A 13,208-nucleotide genomic window follows, 5' to 3' on the forward strand; every position below is an offset into this window, starting at 1 on the left:
AGTTGTTTGGTGTCACCCAGACTGATGGATTCATTTATCAAATAGGGAGTTTACCTATCACACTTTATCCTGCACTCTCAATGGACTCCTGCTGTTTCTCTTGGCAGATGGAGATGGACACATGGATCACTTGCTGCCAGGCTGTGAAGATAAGGACTGTCAGAAAAGTGCCATTTATTTAATGAGATCAGGAACAGGACAGGTATTGTCTGCTTTGGAGATGCTGTGAATGATGCTATATGCCTGAAAAATCTTGAAAGTTAAAAGATATGTTTAAGAAGCAGAACAGAAGGGTTGGGGATTTAGCTCAGTGGTAGAGCGCTTGCCTAGCAAGCACAAGGCCCTGGGTTCGGTCCCCAGCTCCGAAAATAAAAAAAAAAAAAAAGAAGCAGAACAGAGTAAAATTCAAAATTACATTTTAGTTATTGTGTATATAACAATATGGTAAAATACATTTAACTCTTCTTCAACTGAGGTTGAAAATGCTGCTGTGTTGATTTTTGGCAAAGAGAACCATTTTAGATCCCATAGTTAAATAGAATGTAGGATTTTAGATGCCAGGGCTATAGAAAGCATACTGTGTGAAATAAAACTTATGTGGAAGATACTTCCTTCTCACAGCTAAGTCTGCTCTTGTTTCTGTATGCAGACGCATATTAGTTCTCATGCCGGCTTTTTGCCTGGTGCTTAATAACTTAGAATTGTTGAGAGTCCTGGAGGATTAACATGGAAATAGTAGGTCATAACTCGTTGAGTTTATCAGCTTCATTTTCTTGTGGAGTGGGGAGTTAATAAATGATAAGATATCGTGCTGACTTTATAACCCTTAGGAGCCGTATGATTCATTTAATAAAACAAATCTTTATACATTTAGCATTTTTAAAATAACTGAATTATCCTAAGTTTTATTATTTTTGTATACTTGTATTTTTGTGAATCATTTAAAACATTAGGTCAAGAAACTCCCCATCATTGGTTCATAGGTATAAAATTTTATCTATATTTCAACTTGTTAAGTGACCGACCACAATGGGAACACTTAAAAGTTGAGAGAGAGAGAGAGAGAGAGAGAGAGAGAGAGAGAGAGAGAGAGAGAATGTGTTTCCTATCTCTAGGAAGACCGATGTGGTGTTCTTTGATGAGTGTTACATAATATAGTTATATTAATGGAAACACTTGCACTTAGGGGTTTTGTTTTTGAGATAGGGTCTCTCTGCATCTCTCTGACTGTTCTGGAACTCACAATGTAGACCAGGTTGGCCTTGAACTCATGGAGCTCCACCTCCCTCTGCCTCCTGAGCACAAAGATTTAAAGGCATGGACTACACTGGACCATGTTTCAGAATATTGTGCCAACTTAGCATTTTGTGAAATTTCTAGTATTTTTGCAAAGTGTAACAGTTTTGTTTCTTTTTTTTCCAAAATCAAGTGAAATTATTTAAATGCCTAGTTAGGTTTTTTAGTTTGTTTGTCCCTCCTACCCTATGTGTAGCCTTGGCTATCATGGAACTTGCTCTGTAGAACAGGCTACCCTCAAAGGCAGAGGTCCACCTGCTCCTGCCTCCTGAGTATTAGGATTAAAAGTGTGCGCTACCACTGCCCAGTGTAAATGTTGTTTTTTTAATGTTCACAGAAGAGTAATACTTTCTCCTTAAGTGAATTTACTCAATGTTTTATCATCAAGGTCCCCCACCCCTGCAATGGCAAATTAAACTTTCTTAGGAAAACTTACAAAATTTTAGAGATACTGGTTTTATTTTCTCTAGACCTTTTATAAAGAGATCATTTTTAATAAACTTCAGTTTGTGGCGATCAAACTTAATCATTTGCTTGTGAGGGAAAATGCATGTGCAGGCATGTACTTTCCAATTGCAGTACACCTGTGTCCGCTTAGGACCTGTGCAGGATCAGTGCTGACGTGATTCTTACGGGAGAGTGGCACAGCTATAATGCTAATGCGCTGTCTCCACTCTTCAGAGTCTAGTTGTGTATTAATTTATCTAATCGTGAAAAGACCTGTGCAATCAGAAGAAGAGGGAAGAAGCTCGCTTTACAGTCAAGCGAATCTTTTCTGTTCTCTTCGTTGAAATCATTATAGGCTATGAAGATTTACTAAGACTTTTGCTTCCAGCTATTTCAGTGTCACAGTTGATCCCTTTGTGCCATGCCTGTCAGGTGAGGACAGAGTTTGTTTTCCCTAAGGTTGAATGTATGTTGTGAGGACCCTGTGGCTTGTGTACTGTCCAAGCAAAGATGCTCATGACCAAGCCTATGGAAGACCAACCGGTCCTTCCAGTGTCTAACACATACATCAAGTAAATGATGATGCCTACCATTTTGTGAAAAGAAGTAACGTGGTGACTGCCTTCAGCACTTTTAATGACTCGTTCCTTTTGCAAACGATAACTGTTTTTCTAAAGTGATTATGGGTGATCTTTTTTTTTCTTGTCTTTAGTGGGCTCCTGTGCTTCAGGATTTTAGCAATAAGGGCACACTCTGGGGCTTTGTCCCATTCGTGCATGAAGAGCGGCCAACTGCAATTCCAGTTCCACTCACACTTCACATTGGAGACTACAACATGGACGGCTACCCTGATGCTCTGGCCATATTAAAGAATACATCTGGAAGGTAGGGGAGTAAACTTCATGACAGACACTTGCAAAATGTCTTTTTTTTATTTTTAGTTTTTTACTTTTATTTAATTTTTTTTTATACTCTAGATTTTATCCCCCTCCCAGTCCACCCACTGACTGTTTCATATCCCATACCTCCTCCTCCACCCCCCAGCTCCACCAGGATGTCCCACTGCACCAGACCTCCCCACTCCCTGGGACCTCCAGTCTATTGAGGGTTAGGTGCATCTTCTCTGACTGAACTCAGACCCAGCAGTCCTCTGCTGTGTATGTGCTGGGGGCATCATGTCAGCTGGTGTATGCTGCCCGGTTGGTGATCCAATATCTGAGAGATCTCGGAATCCAGTTTCATTGAGACTGCTGGTCCTCCTATAGGCTCACCCTCCTCCTCAACTTCTTCCAACTTTTCCCTAACTCAACCACAGGGGCCAGCAGCTTCTGTCCGTTGTTGGGTGTGAATATCTGCATCTGACTCTTTCAGCTGCTTGTTGGGCCTCTCAGAGGGAAGCCATGTTAGGTCCCTACTCATGAGCACTCCATAGCCTCAGTAATGGCGTCAGGCCTTGGGACCTCCCTGTGAGCTGAATCCCACTTTGGGCCTGTTGCTAGACCTCCTTTTCCAAGAGCAAATGTCTTTTCATAGATTCTGACTGATCGTACTTAATCTGGTACAGTCTTTCTCCCAGGAGGAGTCAATGGGTTCGGCTTATGGTTTCTTGTGTGATCTGTGAACTCATCCCATGGCTTAGAAAACATTCATTTTTATAGATTCATTTTCTGTAGAGAAAAAAATGAATATTCACTATAAAGTTATTTTTCATTCATCAAAAGTTGATCTTTAAAAGGTCATTTTTCCTGAAGATGAATGACAGGACATTTTGAGACTAAAGATTGGTGGTTAAGATATGATCCTAGACTTCAGGTTCAGCCCAGCACTGTTTGTGTGACCTGGGACAAATCGTCTAAACTCACGATGTATGCAGAGAGTAATGAGTGCACCCCTGCATGAGCGCAGTACAGCAAATGAAGGAGAGATGCTCTGCACAGATTAATTTATTCTAAATAAATATCTCTTTATGATTACTTACTTTCTAAAAGCATCAGAATTCCCAACATGATTATTGATATAATTTATGCATATATGAGGTATGTAAGTATATTCATAAAATAACGAGAGATTTTGACACTGTGGCAACTTTTAAAAAAAAAATCTAAAGATGAGCAGAAATTCATAATTAGCCCAGTGCTACCAGAATCCACAAATGTGGCTAATCCAAGTTTCTCTTGTTTTGTTCATCTTACATCTGTTGTGTTCTTTGAGAGATCATCTTTCCTCTTCTACTTACCCACAATATGTTCTGAATATTATTTTATTGCTTACTTGGAAACACCATGAATGAGTACCTCTAAAATAGTTTTAGAAAATTAAGAGTAATCTGAACTTAAATTAACCTAAAAACTTTATGTTTGGCCAAATAAACAGACAAATGAACCATGAGTAATCAGTCACTCTTTTCCACAGTCCTGTCAGAGTAGTGTGGACTATGTAACAAGGCCACTCCTTTTAAAGGGAACAACAAAAAATATAAAGTCTTACAAGAATAAAGAAACATAAACTTGCTTTATTATGGGCATAAGCTTTAGTCTCAAAAATAATATTCCTTAAACGTATTAAGCCTGATTTCTCAAGCTTAGAAGAGCATCCAAGTAATTTTTATTTTTCCATTAGAAGTTCTTTGTCAATTTTTTTTAAACTTTCAGATATTTAACTTGTATTCTTTAACCTTTGGGTTGTAATGAAGGTCTTTACAGCTGACCAGCAGACTCACATTGAATTACAGCAGGAAATCCTAATTTCTAAGGCAGTTATAGCAATTGATTTTTGTTTGTTTTGTCCTGGTTTTATGTCTAGTCCAGGCATTTTGATGCACACTGTAAACCCAAAAGGCTGAGGAGGTAGTCTTTGAGTCAAAGTTAATGGAGCTATATAGGGAGATCCTGTCTCTAAAATCAAGCAAACAAAAAGTTAGATCATTTCATAAGTGCAGCTATTAGATTTAGATTCTCATCTGTTCCTTTAGCATAGATGAGACTTGACAGGTAAAGGTTACTGTACCTCAGTGTCAGTTGAGCTTTTATAGGAAAACAAAACCTGAAAATAGAACAGAGAACAAAATCTAAGATTCAGCCATGAAAACATGTACAATCTGTTCAATTCCAGTAAACAAGTGGCCAGATAGAACATGTTGCCTTAGAGCCAGCCAGGCAGCTATGAGAAGGGCACTGCGGCCAAGGCTGGTGACCCTCGTGAGTCCTGGGAAATGAAAAATGGCAGCATAGCAAGTAGAAGCTGGGACTTTGTCAGGGGTGCTGCTGGCTAATCCGCCATCCAGTGGGAACCTGCATTTTCTTCAGCCTCCTCGGCCTTACTAATTAACTCAGCTCTATGCTGACAACCCTATGTGGGCAGGAAAAGCTTGCCTTCGATTCCAGATGCCTTCAGTTCCAGATGTTCTATTTTGATGAGCAAGGAGGTTCATACCACAGGGTCCTACAGCTCTATGAAGGAAATGTTTCTCATTTTCACTATGAAAAATATCAGCCTTCTTTTTCTTCATCTAAGATAAGATCACATTTCTAATTTTAAATTTAGTAATGCAAATAACTCATTATACTTTCTGTTTGAAGTAATATTTTTCTGTTTTCCGATGAATGTGAGAAGTGTACAAGCTTCCTAACCTGCAGTAAAAGATTGCCCAAGAAAATTAGCATTTCATGAATATTCTCCCTGGAGTGTTTGCTGGCTGTGTGGCAAAATTACCATGATGGTAAACTATGTCACACACCATTGTAGTGTTCATGCCTGCTCAAGTCGTATTAAAGTATAGCCTGTTTTTAATATTATGCCCTACATTATTAACTCTCTGGTACAGTAATCATACAACAAAACATTATTTTTAAGGAACTATTGAAATCACCATCAGAGTCAAGAATTTTAGTGCTGTCTTAGTTCTTTATCCATGAGTCACTCCTAATCATGGCAGTTCACTTAGTGACTGGTTTCCCTACTCTGTTACTACAGTTATTTGTGTGTCTTTCATTATAAAATATGCCTTTCACTCTCATTACATTTATGTTAGTTTTCTAAGGAAGGAAGGCTGGAGATGTGGCTGAGCAGCTAAGAGCACTTGCTGTCCTCCCCGAGGACCTGGGTTTGGTTCCAGAGACCCCCATGGTAGCTCATAACTGCCTGTAACTAACTCTGGGACCATTGCTTTCTTCTAGCCTCCATGGGCACTAGGCATGTAATATATAGACATGTATGCAAACAGAATACATAAAATAAAACAAATAAATCTCTAAATAGTTTTTGCGTTATTTTTCCGGGTAGATTCTCAAGTAGTTTCCTAAAAAAGTCTCCATTCTCTGAGATCTTCCCAGTCTTAAAAGTGGTTTTATTTTTCCTAAAGTTAATTCACTGTGGAATCTTAGCACACATCTTCTCTTAGAAAATCTTGTGCTGATCCATAACTCTGGTCTGAGATCCAGGATGGGTGCTTCACCATGTTGTCAAGGTCACCGTGTCGGGTCCAATTATGTCTCATAGTAATGTCCTCTTTTAGAAGGGCTCCTGTTCATTTCCCTCTAAGCTCTCATTAGAAAGAGCTTCTGGATCCAGGCGGCTTTTTTCTGACCTCCCCTTGGACATTGTTTGCCATTTCTCTTTGTTTGCTATTGTCTTAGTTTGGGTTTTACTGCTGTGAAGAGACACCATGGTGGCAGCAACTCTTCTAAGGACAACACTAAATTGGGGCTGGCTTACAGGTTCAGAGAGAGGTTCAGTCCATTATCATCAAGGCAAGAGCATGGCAACATCCAGGCAGTCAAGATGCTAGAGGAACCGAGAGCTCTACTTCTTGATCCAAAAGCAGCCAGGAGACACTCCTTTCTGCAGGCACTCATGAGAAGACTCCCTTCCACACGAGGCAGAGCCTGAGCATAGGAGACCTCCAAGCCCACCCCAACCGTGAAACACTTCCTCCCACAAGCCCACACCTCTTGACAGTGCCACTCCCCATGGGCCAAGTATATTCAAACACATGAGTCCATGGAAGCCAAACCTATTCAAACCACCACAACTGTGTTCTAGAAATTAGCTTTGCCCAACTGAGTAACAATTTTGATTACAAAAGTGAGTAAGCCAAAACTGGGATTTATTCTCTTGTGTACAGTGAATAGAACCTTTGGATTCATACCCCTCCTCCACTTTCCTGATCTCCCGCTTCTCAGCCCTCTTTTCTTTCACCTTCCCTTTCCCCCTTCTTGCCTCTTCTTTTTTGGACATTGCTGAAGATCAAACCTGCAAACCCCTAAACTGTTAAATCCCACCCCGTTCACAGCCGCACATCCTAAAGTGCCCTTGCAGGTGCTCTGTCATAGCAGACCTGAGCTTCATAAAACAGGCAGCGGCTGCTGTGCTTTCGTGTGCCTCAGTGGACCTTCGATGGTTGATCATTTGAGAAGGGGCTCTGAGCTGAGGAATTATCTGGGTCAGGCTGGCAAATCTGTGAGGGGTGGATTAGGAAGGGGGCTGGGCTGCACCAGTCCTAGGCAGAGGGTCTGAGCCTGTGTAAGTAAGGATAGGTCCTAACAGCAAACAGGCAGCATGGACCCCTGTTTCTTTGCTCTGGACTATGATGTATGTTGACAATGGCTTGAGCTCCTGCTTAACCTCTCCGTAATGATGGACATGGGACTGTAAGCCAGCTAAACCCTTTGCTTACCTAAGGTGTCTTTTGCTATGGAATTTTATCTCAGCAACAGAAATCTAAATAGATAGGGCCAAACAATTTTTAATAGATTTTTTTCATGCAATATATTGATCACACATTCCCCTCTCTCGAATCCTCCAGATCCAATCCACTTCCCCATTCACCTAAATTTTTTTTCTTTCTCTGTCTCAGTAGGATATACATAGGTATCTAAAATAACAATAATAATAAGATAAATATAAAGAAACTAGACTAGGACAAAACAAACAAACCAGGGAGTCAGGGGGAACTGAAGAAAAAACACAAGAAACACAGATGCTGAGAGACACACAGTCACACACATATACAACAGAAAAACAAAGTTATAAACCATAAATATAAGCAAAAGATACATAAGACTAAAAGGGAAAGGAATTGAGGGGGAGAGGGGAAGCGAGCGAGCAAGCGCGCACAAGAGTGCCCAGACAATGCATTGTGAGACAACAACAAAAATGGGACTTGCCCTTAAGTCTCCTTTGCATACTTAGTGAGACTCCATTGGAGAAAACTCACTTTTACCTTGTGAGGGGTTATCACAAGGAGATAATGTCTAGGCTGGGGATGGCAGCTCTGTCCACTTCCTCTCTCAACACTGGAGCTCATCTTAGATCTCTGTGAGCTGCCTCAGTCTCTGTCATCAGATGTGTGTCTGTCCTGTTTTGTCTAGAAGGCCTTGTTTCCTCAGTGTCTTCCATACCACTTGCTCTTAGAATGTTTCTGGCCCAAACTTTTGAAAACTGTGTGTGCTTGATAAACATCCACTAAAGGCAAACCCTATGAAGGTTAAAATAACAGAAAATAGATGTTGAAAGCCAATCACATTGTTTTTGAAAAATTTTAACGCCTCTCAGCCATAGTAGACTCATAACAGGGGTGATATTCTGTACCTCCTAAGTTGGTAAGAATCAAACTAAACAGGTGTCCTTGTTCTTTCTATACCTCACAGAGAGGACACAAGCAGTCCAGTGAGTGGTGGGCTACACAACACAGTGTCTCAAAACCTATGGGAAAGTGCCCATCCACCAGCATGTATGCCAACATTGTCTGGAACATCTCCCCTGCACCTAGTCAGTGCAGAGTCTTGCCTTGCACCCTGCTGGGGTTCTTAAGAGCCACCCAAATCCAGAGCCCCTGCAGAATAGCTGGAGCCATTAAGACTGAATCACAGGCAGAGTGTTCCCTCTACCAACCCTGCTTCCTTGTCTTCCTCAGAGACAGTGGTCCTGAGAGTCCAACTTAAAAACTGTCCTGTCTCCATAATCGTCATGTTATTCTCCTTGCTTGGAAGGCAGACATGCAGAAATCATTCTTCCTGAACACCATGGGACTCGCGGTCATTCAGCTCACTGTTGATTCCTTTCCTCCTCTGACCAACAGTGTGGGGCCCACGGTCTAGAAGACTTGGGATGATCTGATACGTTAATAGAATCTGAGAAGAGTCAGAAATACTTGGGTTTGGTGGCATAGTTCATTACTCTTACTAGTATTTTGGAGACAAAGGGTCAGGAGTTCAAGGTCATTCTCAGCTACCTAACATGTTTGAGACCCAGTCTCAAAATAAAAAAGAAACAAAGAAAGGAAATAACTTATCTTTGAATGAAACATATGGTTGTACTACAGCAGAAGAACATTACCAAGGTCCAGACAGATGTCTCTGGCAGAAGGTGCACGAAGACAATTGTAAGAAGTGGATTGAATGACACATCTGAAATTCGGCAAAGTAGTTGCCATTGTTTTTCTGATTTTTTTTTTTTTTTGGTTCTTTTTTTCGGAGCTGGGGACCGAACCCAGGGCCTTGCGCTTCCTAGGCAAGCGCTCTACCACTGAGCTAAATCCCCAACCCCTTTCTGATTCTTTTTAATGCAACAGCAATACTACTTGACCTTCTAGGTCACTTTTAACTTTGGTTCTAAGTAAGCTCCTGTCACATACAGTAGTTTTTACAATTTTCCATAGTTTTACTTCTTCAGGATAATTATTTCACTGATTTTTTTAAATATATATATGATTAAAGAAAGTTGTAGAATCTTGTGTGTCCATATCTGGATTTAAGAACACATTAGTGAAATCACCTTTCCCAACAAGTGAGAAATACTTCCCTGGGGATTTTATGGGTAAGATGTTATAATTACTGTGTAGTTTAAGAAACGAAATTATCCTTCCATGCATTACAGCAAGCACATGGTGTTTTTCAAAGATGTGTATTAAAAATAGCACACTCATTACTTCCTTGACTCTCCAGGGGGCTCAGAGTTGTCCTGAGGTTGACTCTGGGGAAGGTAAGCACAGTGACTTAGGGCTTAACCGACAGATAGTTGAAGAATGCACTGACATACTTATTAGGAGGTTCGCTAGTTTATGACAGTATTGTTATGATCAAGTGTGAGGAAAGTATCTTCTCAGGTTACTATGTAATAACACATTTTCTGCTTAGGTAAACTACATATATTCATAACTAGAAAAATATATAGTATTCTCTATACTATAATTTTTAATGATTTTCTTCTACTTTATTGTTTTATAATATATAATTGTTAACACTTTTATTGATGTAGATACACATACCGTAAAATATATGCATTTAAAATATGAAATGTCTAATTTAATGGTCTTTGTCACAATTATAAATTTGCATCCATCCCTTAGTTTTAAGACTTATCCATTACCCACAAAAGAAAATCCTATTCCCTAAGCCCTTACTTTTTAAATAGCAGTAGCCAGTCCCCCAACTATCTGCCTCTACATATTTCTCTATTTGAAGTAAATGGAATCATAAAAAATGTGACCTTTTATTGTAGTTCACTACATAGAATGACATCCAATTATGTATTTGTTTACTAACGCATTGTCATACACTGCTAATAATAGAGTATCTGTTTTAAAATGTGTATGTATTCTTTTACAATTCAGGAAATCAGAGGTCTAGAATGGCTTTCACTGAAACAAAGACAATAATGGTTTTCCAGGAAGTTATCAGCCCCTCAAATCCCCTGAGGCTTCCATTTCTGATTTGCAGCTTTCTTTCTATGTTCAAAACATAACATCTTGGTAAGAGTCAGGGTTTCCAAAAACAAAAACTACAGGAAGAGTAGATAGAGTACATAACATTGTAAGGACTAACACAAAACTGTGAACAGTCCACACCTCTAAGACCTAGAGTCAGCAAGGCAGAGATTCAAGAGAGCCAGGTCCAGAGGTCAGCATCATCGTGAGTTCTAGTTCAAGGCACCATCAGCTCTAAAACCCTAAAGAATCAAGTGTGGCTTTTTGTCCTGTTTGGCTTTTTTCTTCAGTGCTCTTTGGCAGGTGTTAGCCTTATCCAGGAACATTCAGAGATAAACCCAGAGCCAAGTTCACTGAGCAAATGTCTGGGTACACTATGGCTCTGTCAGACCAATACATAAAGTAACCATTTGTCTTTCTAACCTCTGCTTACACCCGCTCCCCACTCCACCCTCTGTGCTCAGTCTCCTTCTGTCTTCCCTTTCTCCCCTATCAACCTATTTTACTTCGTAAGGATTCCTATGGTTATCTATGGGAGAATATTTTTTAGAACCCACCCTCTGGCTTCCCAAAGATAGGTACTTGTCCGTACTTGTTCTGTCTGTAAAATATATCTACTTTCTCAGTAGAACAACATATATCTCAAATCTGAGCTTTTGGGATGGTGAGGTAAGAGAATTATGAGTTCAAGAACAACCTGGGCTATAGAGTGAGACCCTGTCTCAAAAAAAGAATTTTTTTTCTTAATATCCCACTACAATTTCTATAGCATGACCTTGACAACCCTTATAATGAAGAACATTTCATTTGGACTGGCTTACAGGTTCAAAAGGTCAGTCTATTATCATCATGGTGGGAAGCATGGCACCAGACAGACACGGTGCTGGAGAAGGAGCCAAGGGTGCTACATGTGGATTAGCAAGCAGGAGGAAGAGAGACAGCTGGGATTGGCTTGAACTTCTAAAACCTCATAGCCCACCCACAGTGACACACTTCCTCCAACAAGGCCACACCTCCTAATAGCACCACTCTCTGTGAGCCTATGGGAGCCATTTTCATTAAAACCACCACATCCCCTGAACTGTCGATTCATTTTCTTAGCTGAAATCACATCATCACCAGCTGAAAAAGCCGAGTTTCATCTACAGTATATGAATAGGGCTCAGATTATAACAAAAACTTCAACAGTTACATTAGGAAATAAGTATTCCATCTTGTCTTACACTGTAATAAGACAAATTGGTGTTGTTTCAGACTGAACTTATTTACCAGTGTCCCAGGCCCACAAATGGAGGCTTAGGCTATCCTTGGAAGTGGGCTGTGGTGGTGGCCCCCATTTTACCGCTTCTAGTTCTCTCTCTCTCTCTCTCTCTCTCTCTCTCTCTCTCTCTCCCCCTCCCCCTCCCTCCTCCTCCTTCCTTTCTCCCTGCTGAGAACATGAGCTTAAGTTCCTATTCCTCCAGCCATGCCCCCTACCATGATTTGCTGTTAACCCTCTAAAACCATATGCCAAAACCAACTCTTTTTCCCTTAAGTTGCCTTTTGTCATGGTGATTTACCACAGCAACAGAATAGTAACAGAAGGATGCCCTCGGATGCATTTCGAATTCATTTTAGAAGGATCTTTGCAGCTTACACTTTTGCAGAACCGGGTGATATTGTCTAACATTAGTTTATGCATGTGGAGTGGTTATTAGTATCTCCTGTTTATTATTTAAAGGTTTGTGAGATGTATAGTTATAATCCTGTTTTTCACTTGTTACTAGAATTCCTATGTCCCCCCTGTTTTGTGGATATGCTCAAAATAATAAGCTTTATATTAAATTTCTATAGTTTCATTTTACTGTTTTAAGTTTATTAAATTATTTACCTGTACTGTAGTATCTTCTGCTTGCATTGGGTAGTGTCTTAGTCCCTGTTCTGTTGCTGCGAAGAGACAGTCTGAGAAACTAAAACATTCAGTTAGGGTTTGCTTACAGTTTCAGAGGTTTAGTCCGTTATTGTCATGGCAGGGACCATGGCAGCACATAGGCAGACATGGTACTAGGGAAGCATCTGAGATCTATGTCTGGATCTGCTAGCAGCAGGAAGAGGAAGCCACTGGGCCTGGCTTGGGCTCTTGAAATCTCAACTGTGTGGCACTCTTCCTCCAACAAGGACACATCTACCAATACTTCTAAGTAGTCTTACTTCCTGATGACTCAGTATTCAAATGTATGAGCCTATAGGGGCCATTTTTATTCAAACTACCACATTCTACTCCCTGGCATCCATAGGCTTGTAGCCATATCATAGTGGGAAAAAAATGTATTCAGTCCAACTTTAAAAATCTTCACAGTCTTTCAATCTCAAGACTGCTTCAAAGTCTACAGTCTCTTCTGAGACTCAAGAGAGTCTCTTAACAGTAACACCTTATAAAATTGAACTCAAAAAGCAGATCCCATACTTCAAACATATAATAACACAAAGTATACATTACCAATCTAAAAGGGAAGAAAGGGATCATAGTAGGAAACACTGGATCAGAACAAGGTCAAAAAATGTGCTAGGCAAATTCCAAACTTTGCATCTCATGAGTGATGTCAAAGCACTTCTCAGATATCCACTTCCTTTCAGCTTTGTTGACTCCAACACACTTCTCTCTCAGGCTAGTTCCACACTTAACCCACAACTTTCCTCACCAGGTATCCCATGACTCTCTGGCATCACCAACATCTTGGAGTCTCCAATACCATCCAAGCTTTACCTTCACAGCTTCACA

General features: G+C 40.3%; 1 protein-coding gene across 1 annotated transcript in view; it reads left to right on the top strand.

Annotated features, from left to right (window-relative positions):
* Positions 1-13,208, top strand: part of Itfg1 (integrin alpha FG-GAP repeat containing 1) — a 120,542-nt gene that overhangs the window by 63,288 nt on the left and 44,046 nt on the right. The window contains exons 9-10 of the mRNA NM_133557.2: positions 108-202; positions 2,456-2,628. Of these exons, the coding sequence (NP_598241.2) occupies positions 108-202; positions 2,456-2,628 (268 nt within the window). The remainder of the gene's footprint in view (positions 1-107; positions 203-2,455; positions 2,629-13,208) is intronic.

This window comes from Rattus norvegicus, chromosome 19, assembly GCF_036323735.1.
Source record: "Rattus norvegicus strain BN/NHsdMcwi chromosome 19, GRCr8, whole genome shotgun sequence".
Classification (NCBI taxonomy): Eukaryota; Metazoa; Chordata; class Mammalia; order Rodentia; family Muridae; genus Rattus; species Rattus norvegicus.